Source organism: Pleurodeles waltl, chromosome 2_1 (assembly GCF_031143425.1).
Source record: "Pleurodeles waltl isolate 20211129_DDA chromosome 2_1, aPleWal1.hap1.20221129, whole genome shotgun sequence".
Lineage (NCBI taxonomy): Eukaryota > Metazoa > Chordata > Amphibia > Caudata > Salamandridae > Pleurodeles > Pleurodeles waltl.
In genome coordinates this window covers 705,826,489-705,843,190 of record NC_090438.1, presented here as the reverse complement: position 1 = coordinate 705,843,190, position 16,702 = coordinate 705,826,489, and the positions used below count along the sequence as shown (strand labels likewise).

Sequence of the window (16,702 nt, the reverse complement as noted above, 5' to 3'; positions counted from 1 at the left end):
TGTGGCATATTTTTGTCCCAGAAAGCCCCATTTTTCCAAAATCCATGATGGCTGAAAATTTCGGCAGAGCAGTCAGAGCTAACTAAACCAACTCCCAATGTGGCTCATTTCCACAACTCTCCTCCTCCTGATAAGGATTCCTTCCATAAGCCTGGTATCTGGCTGAGGGGCACAGGATGTGGGGGTAGATGGCCTGGCATATCCTGCCTGTCCTGCTCTCCTTTGAGGCAGGATGGTTTATCACTACCCCGCCCCACCCTCCCACCTCCAGCTCTGGCACTGCTGTGCAGCTGCAGAGCTCCCTTCAGCAGATAGCCTCTACCCTGGACAGCCATTTATCACCGAATAAAAGCAGCCTTGCTAATCCTGTTAGCACTGACCAATCAGGTGGGACCTCTGGAAGGCTGGAGTTTGGCTTACAGCAAAAAAAGACTCATAACTTATTTTCTGTACAAGTTATGATATATTCACCAATTACAAATTGCAGGATTTATCAAAACAAATATTTTAAGTCATGGAATGACATTTCAACGCCTTTCCTAATAATGTTCACAATCAAACACAATATTGCAATGTTAACCTATGGAGCCAAGTATCTACAAAAGGGGGGAAATGAAATGAGCAGTTTTCCCTCACCAGGGTTTTATAAAACATCTTTTATAAGAACCCGGCTTATAATCACACGACCCTGCCACCCCTGGGACACCTAGGGGAGACCCTAGGGGTACCTAATATGTAAATATAATAAAGGGCCCATAGCACCAAAGTCGAATTGGGCCATAATTTTCATTTAAATGCAGTCTGCATAGATTTAAAAATGACAGAAAACCTCCAGACGTGCCCATGTCAAAGAGCAGCAAATCTGCTGGGCCTCTAATTTCCCTGCCCTATTATCTACTAGGGTCTTATAGGCAGTTGGCACCCCTTACCCTATTATCTACTAGGGTCTTATAGGTGTGTCATGCAAATGGTAAAAATATGTCTTAAGGACAGGCTGCAAGGCAGGCCTGCCTTTATAAGGCCAGAAGGCACACACAGCAGTGCACACATGCAAGTGCAGACATTCTGCTGGGCATATAATCTCCATGCCCTATTATATACTAGGAACATATAGACCGATTGTACTCTCTTGCCAGATTAGTTACTGGGGACTTACAGGGTCTGTCAGGTCAATTGTAAGGGTACCCTAAAACCTAGTGCACTGTACTATATGTGTGTGTTTTAACATGACAGGGGCATGGGCATGGCTAGCATGGCTCAGGGCACAGCCAGAGTCAGTTACAAGCAGTACCAGTCAGCAAACAAAATGGGAGTGAACAGGGCAAAAGGATGGCTTGCAACAAATATAAAGTGTGGGTTATGATCAACAAAAAAAGAAACACAAAAAGGTTTGAAGACTTCTGGTCTAACTTTTATTTATTTTATTAAACCCTTACCCATAGCCTCTTCTTCAAATCATAAACCATTATCTCTTATTAACTCAATCTATCCATGAACATGTTTCATATCATTTATCTTCTAATGGGTCTCAAGCGTTAATGCTGCTATTGCAGACCATTAGTATAGAAAAAGATCATTAGGTTCTTGTAAATTAGTTTTCATTGTCCTTTCATTTCTTTATTACTTTACGTACCTGACCAATGAGTGCTATGCTAGTGAGGACTATGTAACTAGTAAAAAGGAAACAAATTGCATAACTATCTGAATTTGAAGAGAATATTTTTTAAACAACATGTAATGAAAAACTAGGTCTCACTTACTGGATTTGAACCCGGTATGAAAAGGCCGTTTAGTCTATGTAGACAACGCTCAACACTGGCTTGATCTACAAGATCGACAAAACAATATCCTGGTTTCCCACTAAAAGGATACATGGAAACAATACTGTCAGTCATTGCAGTTGTAACATAATCATTATTACTAACATGTGATAAAAAATAAAAAAAACATCAGAAAAGTTCAAAGTAAGTGTTACCTTTGAGGAAAAATTAAGCCCAGGAAAAACCTTTTTACCACTAAAAAAGATAAAGTTCACTTAGTTATTTGTTTATGTTTAACACAAACACATGGTGCATGCACAAACTAACCTGTTTACATCAGTGATTAGCATGGAATTTTGTGGACTGCCATTTGCCATAGCCCACTTTTTGATCAGCTTATAGTTACTATTTCTCGCTATCTGAACCGGCATTAATAATAATAAATTGCAGTATGTTTACCTTGTCAGTGTCAGTAGAGTGTTGTGTACTGTGGCAGGATACCCAAATGAATAGTGCTCCTTGTAAGCGTAACAATGTTGGTGAGTGTTCTGTAAGAATCTGAATTGGAGGGCGGTACACAACCAATAGAAGCACATTCTGGAAATGTGGATAGGTGTGAGGAGAAACAAAAAATTAGGGGATCTTCTGCCAAATTTCACCTTTAAAACACATGGTGGTTTGCGGTTTACCAACAGAGGGGCCCAATCTCAAAGTGTTTCCTACTGGAACGGATATCCAATTAGGATTGGCGTCCCTGGGCTCTACCACAATAGCTGATGAATGACTAAGGCAAGAGCAGGTGGTGAGTTCCACTGAACAACTATCTTTGAGACAAAGAGCCTAAGGTTCCATGATTCAGGCCCCAAAGCACAAGGAAGTAGAGTCATGATAGCATACTACTCTGTGATCTCCAAGGTGCCTATTTGAGCAGAATATTGGGGATGGTAGCAACTGGCCAGGTAGTACTTTTCTTTGGAAAGTAACTGGCGTGTTCCAGGCCACAAGATATAATTTTATGCCTTTTTAGGGACTAAGTATTCCGTTGTCTGTGTGGTTGAACATTTTCTTATACCAACATATGGAGGGCGCATTTCAACTCTTTTCTAAACAGAACATTTCTATGCATTTAATCATAAGGTCCTGAGGAAGGCCATAGGAGGCAATCTTTGGATTCACTCTACAGGATAAAGGTCTTCCTTATTTTAGAGTCACAATAGGTTGTCAGTTTTCCTTATTCTACAGTCACATTGGTCCCGCTGTAATATTTGTTCAATATCAGGCTATTGGGCGATATAGGTGAAGGAACATCTACGGTGTAGCCATGAAATCTACAATTAGTCTTCAAATCACCAAAAAGCTGCCTGGCTATAATGGCACCTTGGACAGAAAATGGTGCAACCAAATAAGGCAGTACTCATGGTTACAAGTTCAGAAAGTAACTTTAAATTGTGTACCAGAGTTTGCACAGTCACTAATTAAAGGCAATTGTCACTCCCCTGCCCCATGGCAGTCATTCAACCAAGGGTTTCCTTTGACCACATTTTTAGCATGGAGTCTCAAGCAGCTTCAGAATTATTTTTTCTAAGATGATCCTTAAGGTTTTTCTTCTACTGTTATCTTTTTCAAGTACCATTAGTCAATGCATATGCTACGTTGGAACAATGTACGCCTTCCATCTTGAGCAATCTGCTAATGAGGCTTTTGACCAGATTGATCTGTATTTTCTAGTGCTTTCCCTCTCAAATAAAAAAAAAAAAATCATATCCCCAGTTTCCCATACTGGATTTTCATTGTTTTTGATTTTTCTGCTTTTCAATTTTTTCTTAATTGGTTTAGGACATTTATTGTGTTTTTGTTGACTTTAAAATGCTTCGTAATGCCAACATCTGTGGGGAATTACCTGCAGCTTGTGTCACTGCTCCCAGGAGTTGAGAAGAGCATTCTTCTAGAATGTGTTGCTGTCTAACCAGATTGTGTTTTATGTTGATCTGGGTACCCTGCTCACATATTAATAACCCATATTAAGACCCTATTCAAGTAGCCCAGAAAAGTCTTTTAATCAATCCATTTGACCACTCAGGTTTATTTGTAGGATTAGTTGACAAAACAAGTGTGGAGTATGTGTAATTTAAGATCTTCAGAGGGTGTACTTCTTATTAACCAATGGTTGCATTTTAAGCTCAGGTCTGCTTTTCAAGTATGGGTGTGCAAGCTTTTGTGAGTGTGGTATCATCCTCACAGAAATTGTTAGCATCTAACCACAGAAGCTCTCCAACTAGCTCAAGCTTCAAGGCCCTTTTCTTTCTAAACTTGCATTTTTACACCCAAACTTGCAGTCGTACTATTGCGAAGTATTCACAATCACCCTTAAGTGGAAGTGTGGTTTACTTAAAAATAAAGTAATGGTGAGGTGCACAGTATGGTGGCGGTGGTGGTCTTGCAGGGGGAAGAGGGGTGAGGAGGTTTGTGTCACTTATGAAAGAATACCACAGTTACTTTACCAAACACATGGACAGCTTTCAAACTCCATGACTGCAATGAACAGACAATTGTAGGCTCAGTCGGCATTCCAATTTATTTAATTAATAGCCATCAAACAAGAATTTCCTACAATTCAGTTAATTTATGGGTTTCAGCCACTGTTAACACAACCCTTTTCTACCACACCAACACAGATGGAGCCCATCTGTCACCACTTACCTTACAATCCGTTCGCTAACTACTTTAACATTCACCACAGCCTCTCCCATTGCAGCAAATGCTTGTTTGATAAAGTCTTCGGTCATGTATGGCTCAAGCTAAAAGAAAAAACATGAAAACATAAAACAATCATGCAAACAATGAGGGAAATACAATATTTTGGTCCCAAAAAAATTGCCGGTTACAAGTGGCAATAGAAAATATATATCGTGTGGGACATGAAACGCTAAATGTAATTGCTTTGGCATTTGGTTTCCAAACAGCAAGTTGCCTTATAGCCAGCTCAGAGCATGTTTAAAAAAGCCTCTGACCAAAGCAGCTTGCTCTTAGCTTATAACCAGTACTGAGTGTAATCCAAATTAGGGGTCATTTACCACGTCTTCATGGGTGGTTCAAAATGTGCTAGGCCAACATCCCTGGTGATGTTTTGTACTTAAAATAAACAAAACATGCCATTCCTTCATGTGAGTCAGTGTTCAGAATTCCAAATCCCTGGACATCCTAATGTGTTCTCATTTGAAGCTTCTAGCCCAGTAAAGCCTCTAGGAGGCCGGATACATTCTCTCGAAGGCCCCCCTCTATCACAATTGCACAAATTACAAGAAAAGGGAGTACTCTGGCAGGCCAAGGGTGAGCACCCTAGGGACCTGGTTTTCATTTTCTGCATCACAAGGTGGCAGGTTGGAGATCTGCAGGCCCGGGAAGGGTTCTCCTGCTTGCTGGCCAGGCTGACCTGGTGTGCCGATGAATATTCGTTTGACGTCCAAGCCCAGCCAGGGCTCCAGGAGATCAGATGTGTTCACTCTGATGGCCCCCTTTGACTTGGTGTACAGATTACAAGAAAAGCAGGTAGCCTAACTGTGGGTTATTAGGAACAAGGTATGAGTGTCCCCCTTATCATCTGGACTGTCTCACCAGGTGCAGCAGGGGCCTGGTCTGGCCCATCCCTGGGGCCTGGGAGAGCAGCTGCCTTCTTCGTGCAGGGCTGTGTGCTTAGAGGTGGTTTAGCTAGCGCTGTACTCTGATCAGCTGAGCACACTTGTTCCATTTAGGAAAGGATTTCTTGGTTAGCCTCAGCTGTTTCAAGCAAAGAGCTTCCACGTCTGCCTGGACTGTCTGATTCAAGGGTCTGCCTTTTGTGGAGGCAATTCAGCACAGCAAAGGAGAAGCAGTTTGCAGCTTATGAAGTGGTCTGACTACAGTGGATGTGGGTTAGTGGCGCTACTCCCAGATACCGACTGGTCCTTACGCATCTGTCCACTGCCCTTCTCCACCCAGCACATTCCTACAGCTTCATGGAATGACCGTTCCGTGAGATGGCTCCGACTGCCAGGCCAGGAGACAGCACCTGTATCTTGCTCAGTTTGTGCCATGGCCCACATCTACCATCTGTTATCATGGAGCAGGCTAAGCCAGCCTACAACCAGGGGACTGCCCTGTGCCCCGCAGGCCCACTGCAGGCAAGCAGATTCTCCCAAAGAGGAACTTAAGGGTTCAAAGGGTTCAAAGGGCGGTCATGGGGCTTCTCCTCCTCCTGTCCACAAGGTGCAGCTATCCAGTTGATTCCACCAATTAGCATTCGCTTAACCTAAAGATTAAGCCATGCATGTGTAAGCACACGACTGGTACAGTGAAAACGCTCCTGCTGTTGCCTGAATAACTATGGTAACTGAAGAGCTAATACATACCTAGGAGTGCTGACCTCCCGCGTTGTGCATATTTATCTGACCAAAAGCCAATCCTGGCTTGTCTGGCCACTTTCATGACTTTAGATAACCATAGGCTGATCGCAAACCTGGCTTATTTACCTACCAAAGTGAACTTGGGTAACAGGGAATAAGGGTTTGATTCAAGAGTGGGAGCCCGAGAAACAGCTACCAAATCAAAGGAAAGCAGCAAACGTGCAAATTATCCACTTCCGACTCATGGAGACTGTGAAGAAAAATAAGAATACAAGGGGCTACCAAGGGTCTGTAACTGGAATGAGTACACTTTAAATCATTTAAAGAGGATCCACTGGAGGGCACTACTTGTGCCAGAAACCACAGCAATTCCAGCTACAATACTGTAAACTAAAGTTGCTGTAGTTAAAACACTCATAATTGGATCTTTCAATCGAGATTCTGGACTGCTGAGAGACAAGCTACCACCTGTCTCAGCCCCTTCCTCTAGGCGGGACCTTGATGCTCCTGATTGAGTGTTGTGGAGATCCAAAGAGTTTACTTTGAAAACATTAGTGTTCAAAGCAGGCTGTTTGCCATAATATTTTAGCAAGGAATAATGGAATAGGACTTGTGTTCTATTTTCTTGATTTTCTAAATCGGTGCCATGTTTAAAAGGGGCAGGATTCATATTGTGTTGTTAGAGGGGAAATTCTTGGACCAGCGCAAGACAAGTGTAGGAAGTTGGCTCTGTATGTGCTATTTCAAAGTAAGGAATAGCATGCACAGAGTCCAAGGGTTCCCCTTAGAGGTAAAATAGTGGTAAAAAGAGATAATACTAATGCTCTATTTTGTGGTAGTGTGGTCGAGCAGTAGGCTTATCTAAGGAGTAGTGTTAAGCATTTGTTGTACATACACAGAGACAATAAATGAGGTACACACACTCAGAGACAAATCCAGCCAATAGGTTTTTATATAGAAAAATATCTTTTCTTAGTTTATTTTAAGAACCATAGGTTCCAATTCTACATGTAATAGCTCATTCGAAAGGTATTGCAGGTAAGTACTTTAGGAACTTCAAATCATCAAAATTGCATGTATACTTTTCAAGTTATTCACAAATAGCTGTTTTAAAAGTGGACACTTAGTGCAATTTTCACAGTTCCTAGGGGAGGTAAGTATTTGTTAGTTTTACCAGGTAAGTAAGACACTTACAGGGTTCAGTTCTTGGTCCAAGGTAGCCCACCGTTGGGGGTTCAGAGCAACCCCAAAGTCACCACACCAGCAGCTCAGGGCCGGTCAGGTGCAGAGTTCAAAGTGGTGCCCAAAACACATAGGCTAGAATGGAGAGAAGGGGGGTGCCCCGGTTCCGGTCTGCTTGCAGGTAAGTACCCGCGTCTTCGGAGGGCAGACCAGGGGGGTTTTGTAGGGCACCGGGGGGGGGACACGAGTCCACACAGAAATTTCACCCTCAGCGGCGCGGGGGCGGCCGGGTGCAGTGTAGAAACAAGCGTCGGGTTCGCAATGTTAGTCTATGAGAGATCTCGAGATCTCTTCAGCGCTGCAGGCAGGCAAGGGGGGGGTTCCTCGGGGAAACCTCCACTTGGGCAAGGGAGAGGGACTCCTGGGGGTCACTTCTCCAGTGAAAGTCCGGTCCTTCAGGTCCTGGGGGCTGCGGGTGCAGGGTCTCTCCCAGGCGTCGGGACTTTAGGTTCAAAGAGTCGCGGTCAGGGGAAGCCTCGGGATTCCCTCTGCAGGCGGCGCTGTGGGGGCTCAGGGGGGACAGGTTTTGGTACTCACAGTATCAGAGTAGTCCTGGGGTCCCTCCTGAGGTGTCGGGTCTCCACCAGCCGAGTCGGGGTCGCCGGGTGCAGTGTTGCAAGTCTCACGCTTCTTGCGGGGAGCTTGCAGGGTTCTTTAAAGCTGCTGGAAACAAAGTTGCAGCTTTTCTTGGAGCAGGTCCGCTGTCCTCGGGAGTTTCTTGTCTTTTCGAAGCAGGGGCAGTCCTCAGAGGATGTCGAGGTCGCTGGTCCCTTCGGAAGGCGTCGCTGGAGCAGGATCTTTGGAAGGCAGGAGACAGGCCGGTGAGTTTCTGGAGCCAAGGCAGTTGTCGTCTTCTGGTCTTCCGCTGCAGGGGTTTTCAGCTGGGCAGTCCTTCTTCTTGTTGCAGGAATCTAATTTTCTAGGGTTCAGGGTAGCCCTTAAATACTAAATTTAAGGGCGTGTTTAGGTCTGGGGGGTTAGTAGCCAATGGCTACTAGCCCTGAGGGTGGGTACACCCTCTTTGTGCCTCCTCCCAAGGGGAGGGGGTCACAATCCTAACCCTATTGGGGGAATCCTCCATCTGCAAGATGGAGGATTTCTAAAAGTTAGAGTCACCTCAGCTCAGGACACCTTAGGGGCTGTCCTGACTGGCCAGTGACTCCTCCTTGTTATTCTCATTATTTTCTCCGGCCTTGCCGCCAAAAGTGGGGCCTGGCCGGAGGGGGCGGGCAACTCCACTAGCTGGAGTGTCCTGCTGGGTTGGCACAAAGGAGGTGAGCCTTTGAGGCTCACCGCCAGGTGTGACAATTCCTGCCTGGGAGAGGTGTTAGCATCTCCACCCAGTGCAGGCTTTGTTACTGGCCTCAGAGTGACAAAGGCACTCTCCCCATGGGGCCAGCAACATGTCTCGGTTTGTGGCAGGCTGCTAAAACTAGTCAGCCTACACAGATAGTCGGTTAAGTTTCAGGGGGCACCTCTAAGGTGCCCTCTGTGGTGTATTTTACAATAAAATGTACACTGGCATCAGTGTGCATTTATTGTGCTGAGAAGTTTGATACCAAACTTCCCAGTTTTCAGGGTAGCCATTATGGTGCTGTGGAGTTCGTGTTTGACAGACTCCCAGACCATATACTCTTATGGCTACCCTGCACTTACAATGTCTAAGGTTTTGTTTAGACACTGTAGGGGTACCATGCTCATGCACTGGTACCCTCACCTATGGTATAGTGCACCCTGCCTTAGGGCTGTAAGGCCTGCTAGAGGGGTGGCTTACCTATACTGCATAGGCAGTGAGAGGCTGGCATGGCACCCTGAGGGGAGTGCCATGTCGACTTACTCATTTTGTTCTCACTAGCACACACAAGCTGGCAAGCAGGGTGTCTGTGCTGAGTGAGAGGTCTCCAGGGTGGCATAAGACATGCTGCAGCCCTTAGAGACCTTCCTTGGCATCAGGGCCCTTGGTACTAGAAGTACCAGTTACAAGGGACTTATCTGAATGCCAGGGTGTGCCAATTGTGGATACAATGGTACATTTTAGGTGAAGGAACACTGGTGCTGGGGCCTGGTTAGCAGGGTCCCAGCACACTTCTCAGTCAAGTCAGCATCAGTATCAGGCAAAAAGTGGGGGGTAACTGCAACAGGGAGCCATTTCCTTACACAAGCCCCCCCCAGCCCACAGGCCAGGAGACTCAGCCAACGCTGGAAGAGTCTTCCTAGTCTGTCAGGCGAGGAAGAGTAGAGGAAATGGCTGGTTTGTTGCAGGGCCTACTCTGCCTTACATCCTCCTGTTCAGGTCATTCCCTCTGGGGAACTGACCCACTTCCACAGTGATAGGACCTAGTCTGAACTGCCTCTTGTCTGTGCTTTTTATGTCTTCACCCATTCTCTCTATTTTGAGGTCAGAGGTATCCACCTCTGCTAATCTTATCTTAGCCAGGGTCACCCCTAGCTTACCCAAAGAGGTTACCCAGAGCTGGAGTAACCCCACCATGACCAACAGGGTCAGGGGGCCTAACTTGTTATTTGGCATGGGGTCAGACCACCATGCCAAGGATAGTGCAGCCATAAAGGCTAACACCCAGCAGAGGCCACTGACAGCTGTCAGTGCCCAGAACCACACCTTTAGCTCTTCGCCTAAAAGGGAAGGGGCTAAGTTACAGGCTTCTTTGGGTTCAGGTTGCCTGTCTGCTGTATTAGAGTGGGGGGTTACCACATCTTGTAGTAAACACCCTTCTTCCACTCTTTCTTCTGTTAGCTGAGGAGCCACCCACTCAGGTTTAACAGTTGCCTGACTAGCCAGGACTTCTTGTGGGTCAGGTTGGACTTTATCAGGGCCATTTTTGGAGTTCTCCCCTACTGGAGCAGAATCTCCTTGGCTTGCTGTAACCTTGGCTAAAGGTTGTCCACCCTTCCTACTCTGTTTTCTTTTCTTCTTCTTCTGGGGTCTGCTTGCATTTACTGCAGAGGCAGGACTTCCAGAATCCTTGGGAGAGGACTGGCACTGGACCAGTTCCTCTCTTGGGCTCTGACTAACCTCTGGGTAGTCATTTCCAAGGAGACAATCAAGGGGGAGGTCTGTACTGACTACTACCCTTCTCCAGCTAAGAGTGCCACCCACTTCTATGGGCACTAAAGCCACAGGCCTCTTAGTGACCCCGTCTAGGCTAACTCTTACCCTGGCAGTCTCACCTGGGATGTACTGGTTTGAGAGCACCAGCCTGTCATGCACAATAGTGTGACTGGCACAAGTGTCTCTCAGGGCAGTGGTTGGGATTCCATTCACCAGTAGGTGGTGGAAGTGTCTACTTCCCTCTGGAATCTCCAACTCACCTGTTGGGCCCTGTTTCCAGTTGAAGGCTATGAAGACCTCCTCATCTGAGGAGTCATCTCCCATGGCTACACTGGTTACCCCTGGAATCTTGTTCTGGGGTTTGTTTTTGGGACAAGAAGTGTCCTTGGTGTGGTGCCCAGACTGTTTACAGTTGTGGCACCATGCCTTAGTGGCATCCCAGTTCTTACCCTGGTACCCACCTTTGTTTTGGGTTGTGTCTTGGGGCCCACCCACCTGTTCTGGTTTTTGGGGGCCTACAGAGGACTCTTTTTCTTTGTTTCTAGTGTCACCCACTTTCTCCTGGGGAGTTTTTGTAACCCCTTTCTTTTGGTCACCCCCAGTGGAAGTTTTGGTTACCCTAGTCTTGACCCAGTGGTCTGCCTTCTTTCCCAATTCTTGGGGAGAAATTGGACCTAGGTCTACCAGATACTGATGCAACTTTTCATTGAAGCAGTTACTTAAAATGTGTTCTTTCATAAACAAATTATAAAGCCCAACATAGTCACACACTTCATTTCCAGTTAACCAACCATCTAGTGTTTTTACTGAGTAGTCTACAAAATCAACCCAGGTCTGGCTCTAGGATTTTTGAGCCCCCCTGAACCTAATTCTATACTCCTCAGTGGAGAATCCAAAGCCCTCAATCAGGGTACCCTTCATGAGGTCATAAGATTCTGCATCTTTTCCAGAGAGTGTGAGGAGTCTATCCCTACACTTTCCAGTGAACATTTCCCAAAGGAGAGCACCCCAGTGAGATCTGTTTACTTTTCTGGTTACACAAGCCCTCTCAAAAGCTGTGAACCATTTGGTGATGTCATCACCATCTTCATATTTTGTTACAATCCCTTTGGGGATTTTTAGGATGTCAGGAGAATCTCTGACCCTATTTAAGTTGCTGCCACCATTGATGGGACCTAGGCCCATCTCTTTTCTTTCCCTTTCTATGGCTAGGAGCTGCTTTTCCAAAGCCAATCTTTTGGCCATCCTGGCTAACTGGATGTCCTCTTCACTGGGGTTATCCTCAGTGATTTCAGAGGTGTTGGTTTCTCCTGTGAGGGAACCAGCATCTCTGACTATTATTTTTGGAGTCAGGGTTTGAGGGACCCTGTTCTCCCTAGATAGGACTGGTAGGGGGGAATTGTCCTCCAAGTCACTATCCTCTTCCTCTGAGTTGCCACCCTCAGAGGGGTTGGCCTTTTCAAACTCTGCCAAAAGCTCCTGGAGCTGTATTTTGGTAGGTTTGGGGCCCATTGTTATTTTCTTTAGTTTACAGAGTGACCTTAGCTCTCTCATCTGTAGATGGAGGTAAGGTGTGGTGTCGAGTTCCACCACATTCACATCTGTGCTAGACATTTTGCTTCTAAAAGTTGGAATACTTTTTAAGAATCTATAACTGGTTCTAGAATCTAATTCAAACTTTTACAAACTTTTAAACTCTAAAAGAAATGCTAAACAGGATCTAACACAAGGCCCTAGCAGGTCTTTTAAGAATTTAGAAAACTTTTCAAATTGCAAAAATCAATTTCTAATGACAATTTTGGAATTTGTCGTGTGATCAGGTATTGGCTGAGTAGTCCAGCAAATGCAAAGTCTTGTACCCCACCGCTGATCCACCAATGTAGGAAGTTGGCTCTGTATGTGCTATTTCAAAGTAAGGAATAGCATGCACAGAGTCCAAGGGTTCCCCTTAGAGGTAAAATAGTGGTAAAAAGAGATAATACTAATGCTCTATTTTGTGGTAGTGTGGTCGAGCAGTAGGCTTATCTAAGGAGTAGTGTTAAGCATTTGTTGTACATACACATAGACAATAAATGAGGTACACACACTCAGAGACAAATCCAGCCAATAGGTTTTTATATAGAAAAATATCTTTTCTTAGTTTATTTTAAGAACCATAGGTTCCAATTCTACATGTAATAGCTCATTCGAAAGGTATTGCAGGTAAGTACTTTAGGAACTTCAAATCATCAAAATTGCATGTATACTTTTCAAGTTATTCACAAATAGCTGTTTTAAAAGTGGACACTTAGTGCAATTTTCACAGTTCCTAGGGGAGGTAAGTATTTGTTAGTTTTACCAGGTAAGTAAGACACTTACAGGGTTCAGTTCTTGGTCCAAGGTAGCCCACCGTTGGGGGTTCAGAGCAACCCCAAAGTCACCACACCAGCAGCTCAGGGCCGGTCAGGTGCAGAGTTCAAAGTGGTGCCCAAAACACATAGGCTAGAATGGAGAGAAGGGGGGTGCCCCGGTTCCGGTCTGCTTGCAGGTAAGTACCCGCGTCTTCGGAGGGCAGACCAGGGGGGTTTTGTAGGGCACCGGGGGGGGGACACGAGTCCACACAGAAATTTCACCCTCAGCGGCGCGGGGGCGGCCGGGTGCAGTGTAGAAACAAGCGTCGGGTTCGCAATGTTAGTCTATGAGAGATCTCGAGATCTCTTCAGCGCTGCAGGCAGGCAAGGGGGGGGTTCCTCGGGGAAACCTCCACTTGGGCAAGGGAGAGGGACTCCTGGGGGTCACTTCTCCAGTGAAAGTCCGGTCCTTCAGGTCCTGGGGGCTGCGGGTGCAGGGTCTCTCCCAGGCGTCGGGACTTTAGGTTCAAAGAGTCGCGGTCAGGGGAAGCCTCGGGATTCCCTCTGCAGGCGGCGCTGTGGGGGCTCAGGGGGGACAGGTTTTGGTACTCACAGTATCAGAGTAGTCCTGGGGTCCCTCCTGAGGTGTCGGGTCTCCACCAGCCGAGTCGGGGTCGCCGGGTGCAGTGTTGCAAGTCTCACGCTTCTTGCGGGGAGCTTGCAGGGTTCTTTAAAGCTGCTGGAAACAAAGTTGCAGCTTTTCTTGGAGCAGGTCCGCTGTCCTCGGGAGTTTCTTGTCTTTTCGAAGCAGGGGCAGTCCTCAGAGGATGTCGAGGTCGCTGGTCCCTTCGGAAGGCGTCGCTGGAGCAGGATCTTTGGAAGGCAGGAGACAGGCCGGTGAGTTTCTGGAGCCAAGGCAGTTGTCGTCTTCTGGTCTTCCGCTGCAGGGGTTTTCAGCTGGGCAGTCCTTCTTCTTGTTGCAGGAATCTAATTTTCTAGGGTTCAGGGTAGCCCTTAAATACTAAATTTAAGGGCGTGTTTAGGTCTGGGGGGTTAGTAGCCAATGGCTACTAGCCCTGAGGGTGGGTACACCCTCTTTGTGCCTCCTCCCAAGGGGAGGGGGTCACAATCCTAACCCTATTGGGGGAATCCTCCATCTGCAAGATGGAGGATTTCTAAAAGTTAGAGTCACCTCAGCTCAGGACACCTTAGGGGCTGTCCTGACTGGCCAGTGACTCCTCCTTGTTATTCTCATTATTTTCTCCGGCCTTGCCGCCAAAAGTGGGGCCTGGCCGGAGGGGGCGGGCAACTCCACTAGCTGGAGTGTCCTGCTGGGTTGGCACAAAGGAGGTGAGCCTTTGAGGCTCACCGCCAGGTGTGACAATTCCTGCCTGGGAGAGGTGTTAGCATCTCCACCCAGTGCAGGCTTTGTTACTGGCCTCAGAGTGACAAAGGCACTCTCCCCATGGGGCCAGCAACATGTCTCGGTTTGTGGCAGGCTGCTAAAACTAGTCAGCCTACACAGATAGTCGGTTAAGTTTCAGGGGGCACCTCTAAGGTGCCCTCTGTGGTGTATTTTACAATAAATGGTACACTGGCATCAGTGTGCATTTATTGTGCTGAGAAGTTTGATACCAAACTTCCCAGTTTTCAGGGTAGCCATTATGGTGCTGTGGAGTTCGTGTTTGACAGACTCCCAGACCATATACTCTTATGGCTACCCTGCACTTACAATGTCTAAGGTTTTGTTTAGACACTGTAGGGGTACCATGCTCATGCACTGGTACCCTCACCTATGGTATAGTGCACCCTGCCTTAGGGCTGTAAGGCCTGCTAGAGGGGTGGCTTACCTATACTGCATAGGCAGTGAGAGGCTGGCATGGCACCCTGAGGGGAGTGCCATGTCGACTTACTCATTTTGTTCTCACTAGCACACACAAGCTGGCAAGCAGGGTGTCTGTGCTGAGTGAGAGGTCTCCAGGGTGGCATAAGACATGCTGCAGCCCTTAGAGACCTTCCTTGGCATCAGGGCCCTTGGTACTAGAAGTACCAGTTACAAGGGACTTATCTGAATGCCAGGGTGTGCCAATTGTGGATACAATGGTACATTTTAGGTGAAGGAACACTGGTGCTGGGGCCTGGTTAGCAGGGTCCCAGCACACTTCTCAGTCAAGTCAGCATCAGTATCAGGCAAAAAGTGGGGGGTAACTGCAACAGGGAGCCATTTCCTTACAACAAGTCAAAGCAAAAAGATTTGCCAAAAATGTTTTCATTAATCCAGAACAAAAATGGGATGTTTGAAGACAATCAGTTTCACCCATAGTTCTAACCATAAGCTTGGCGGACTAGTGATTCAACTGTTTCCATAACTGGCTGAGCAGCTTTGGTAGTGGAAGGGGGGTAGAGGGGTGGGGGGGTTGGGAAGTGTTGGAAATGGCCCTTTTTGCAGGGTTATGCCCAAATATTTCCCCTTCTTCCTCCTATTTTTTCTCATTTGTTTTTGCTGGTTTATTGTCTATTCACACTTTACCACTGCTGGTCAGTGCAAAAGTGCAAGTGCTCCCCATGATTGGCTTATTTGGTATACTGGTAAGTCCCTAGTACGGTGCACTAGCGGTGCCCACGGCCTGTAAATCACATGCTACTAGCGGGCCCACAGCACTGATTGTGCCACCCATGAGTCGCCCTGTAAATCATGGCTCAGACCTGCCACTGCAGTGTCTGTGTGTGCACTTTTAAACTGGCAGTTCGACTTCGCAAGTGTACCCACTTGCCAGGCCTTAATCTTCCCTTTTTATACATGTGAGGCACCCCTAGGAAAGACCCTAGGTAGCCCCATGGGCAGGGTGCAGTGCAGTTAGAGGTGGAAGTAATACGAATTAGGGATAGGGAGAGTTAATGGTCCAGTGTATAGCCTCCCTAAATACAATCTAACAGCTGTAAAATACACGGTTCCAAGAAAAAAAGAAGGACACAGGGAAGTCCCATTCTTAGAAGCAAAAACCCTCACACATCCAATGGATGTCATGCTTCATCACTGGGTCTGCTCCTCGTCAGACCGGTGCTTCAATGTCTGACAGGCACCTCACAAGGAGGGCTCTTTGACGGAGATCGTTTCTCGATGACCCGGTCCTGTTAACCAAGGTATAGGCACAGGAGGGAAAGGAGAGGGGAAAAAGGGAAAATTAAAATTTGCTCAAGGCCCAACTGTAGAACAAATGATTTATTAAACCAAAATGGGTATTGGCCAAGATTAAAACAAACAATAAGGAGAGTGGGAAGTGAGGTAATGCTCATTCACTCTCTACACTACTTATGGGGAAGTGGGCAAGTAACTACCTCGCATCTCTTCAATAGGTCCATACGGATCCAGTGACGCTTCTTTAGGACCAAATAACTCAATGCTTCTCCTATTATTACACCTCACTCAGTCTAAAAAAAATGTGTCAACGTCTTCGGTCACTTACAAAAGTCAACTGCGTATCAGGCTAGTCACATGTAAAGGTCAACCTGTTAAACAGCAAATTTTAGGGTAAATTACTATAACCCACAAAAAAAGTGCTGTTATATTATCCATAAAAGAAGGAGGGAATGAGGCACTCAGTGGAACACACGGTACTGACGTGCTCTGTGGTAGCGTGAAGAGAACAAGGATGAACGCTTACCGTCCCCAATATAGAACAGGCGCTATAGGAAACCACTGGCCTGAAGACTGGCACAAATACTCTGACATTAAAAACAACAGATATATGTGTGTTATATTGTGCAATTGTATACTAAAGGTAGGTACACAGGGACCCAGGGGACCATTAACCTGATGAAGCAATCACTCTCAGTTAAATAATTGAAGCAGAAATAGGAACAGGCTGCTCGAAGCTCTATTCAAACAGATGTCAATCATTCATTGCCAACCGGCTA

At 46.4% G+C, this 16,702-nt stretch overlaps 1 protein-coding gene across 1 annotated transcript in view; it reads right to left on the bottom strand.

Annotated features, from left to right (window-relative positions):
• LOC138267822 (tRNA selenocysteine 1-associated protein 1-like) overlaps positions 1–16,702 on the bottom strand; it is a 207,894-nt gene that overhangs the window by 167,254 nt on the left and 23,938 nt on the right. Inside the window, exons 2-3 of the mRNA XM_069217040.1 lie at positions 4,461–4,558; positions 1,761–1,860 (exon numbers count right to left, since the gene is read on the bottom strand). Of these exons, the coding sequence (XP_069073141.1) occupies positions 1,761–1,860; positions 4,461–4,558 (198 nt within the window). The remainder of the gene's footprint in view (positions 1–1,760; positions 1,861–4,460; positions 4,559–16,702) is intronic.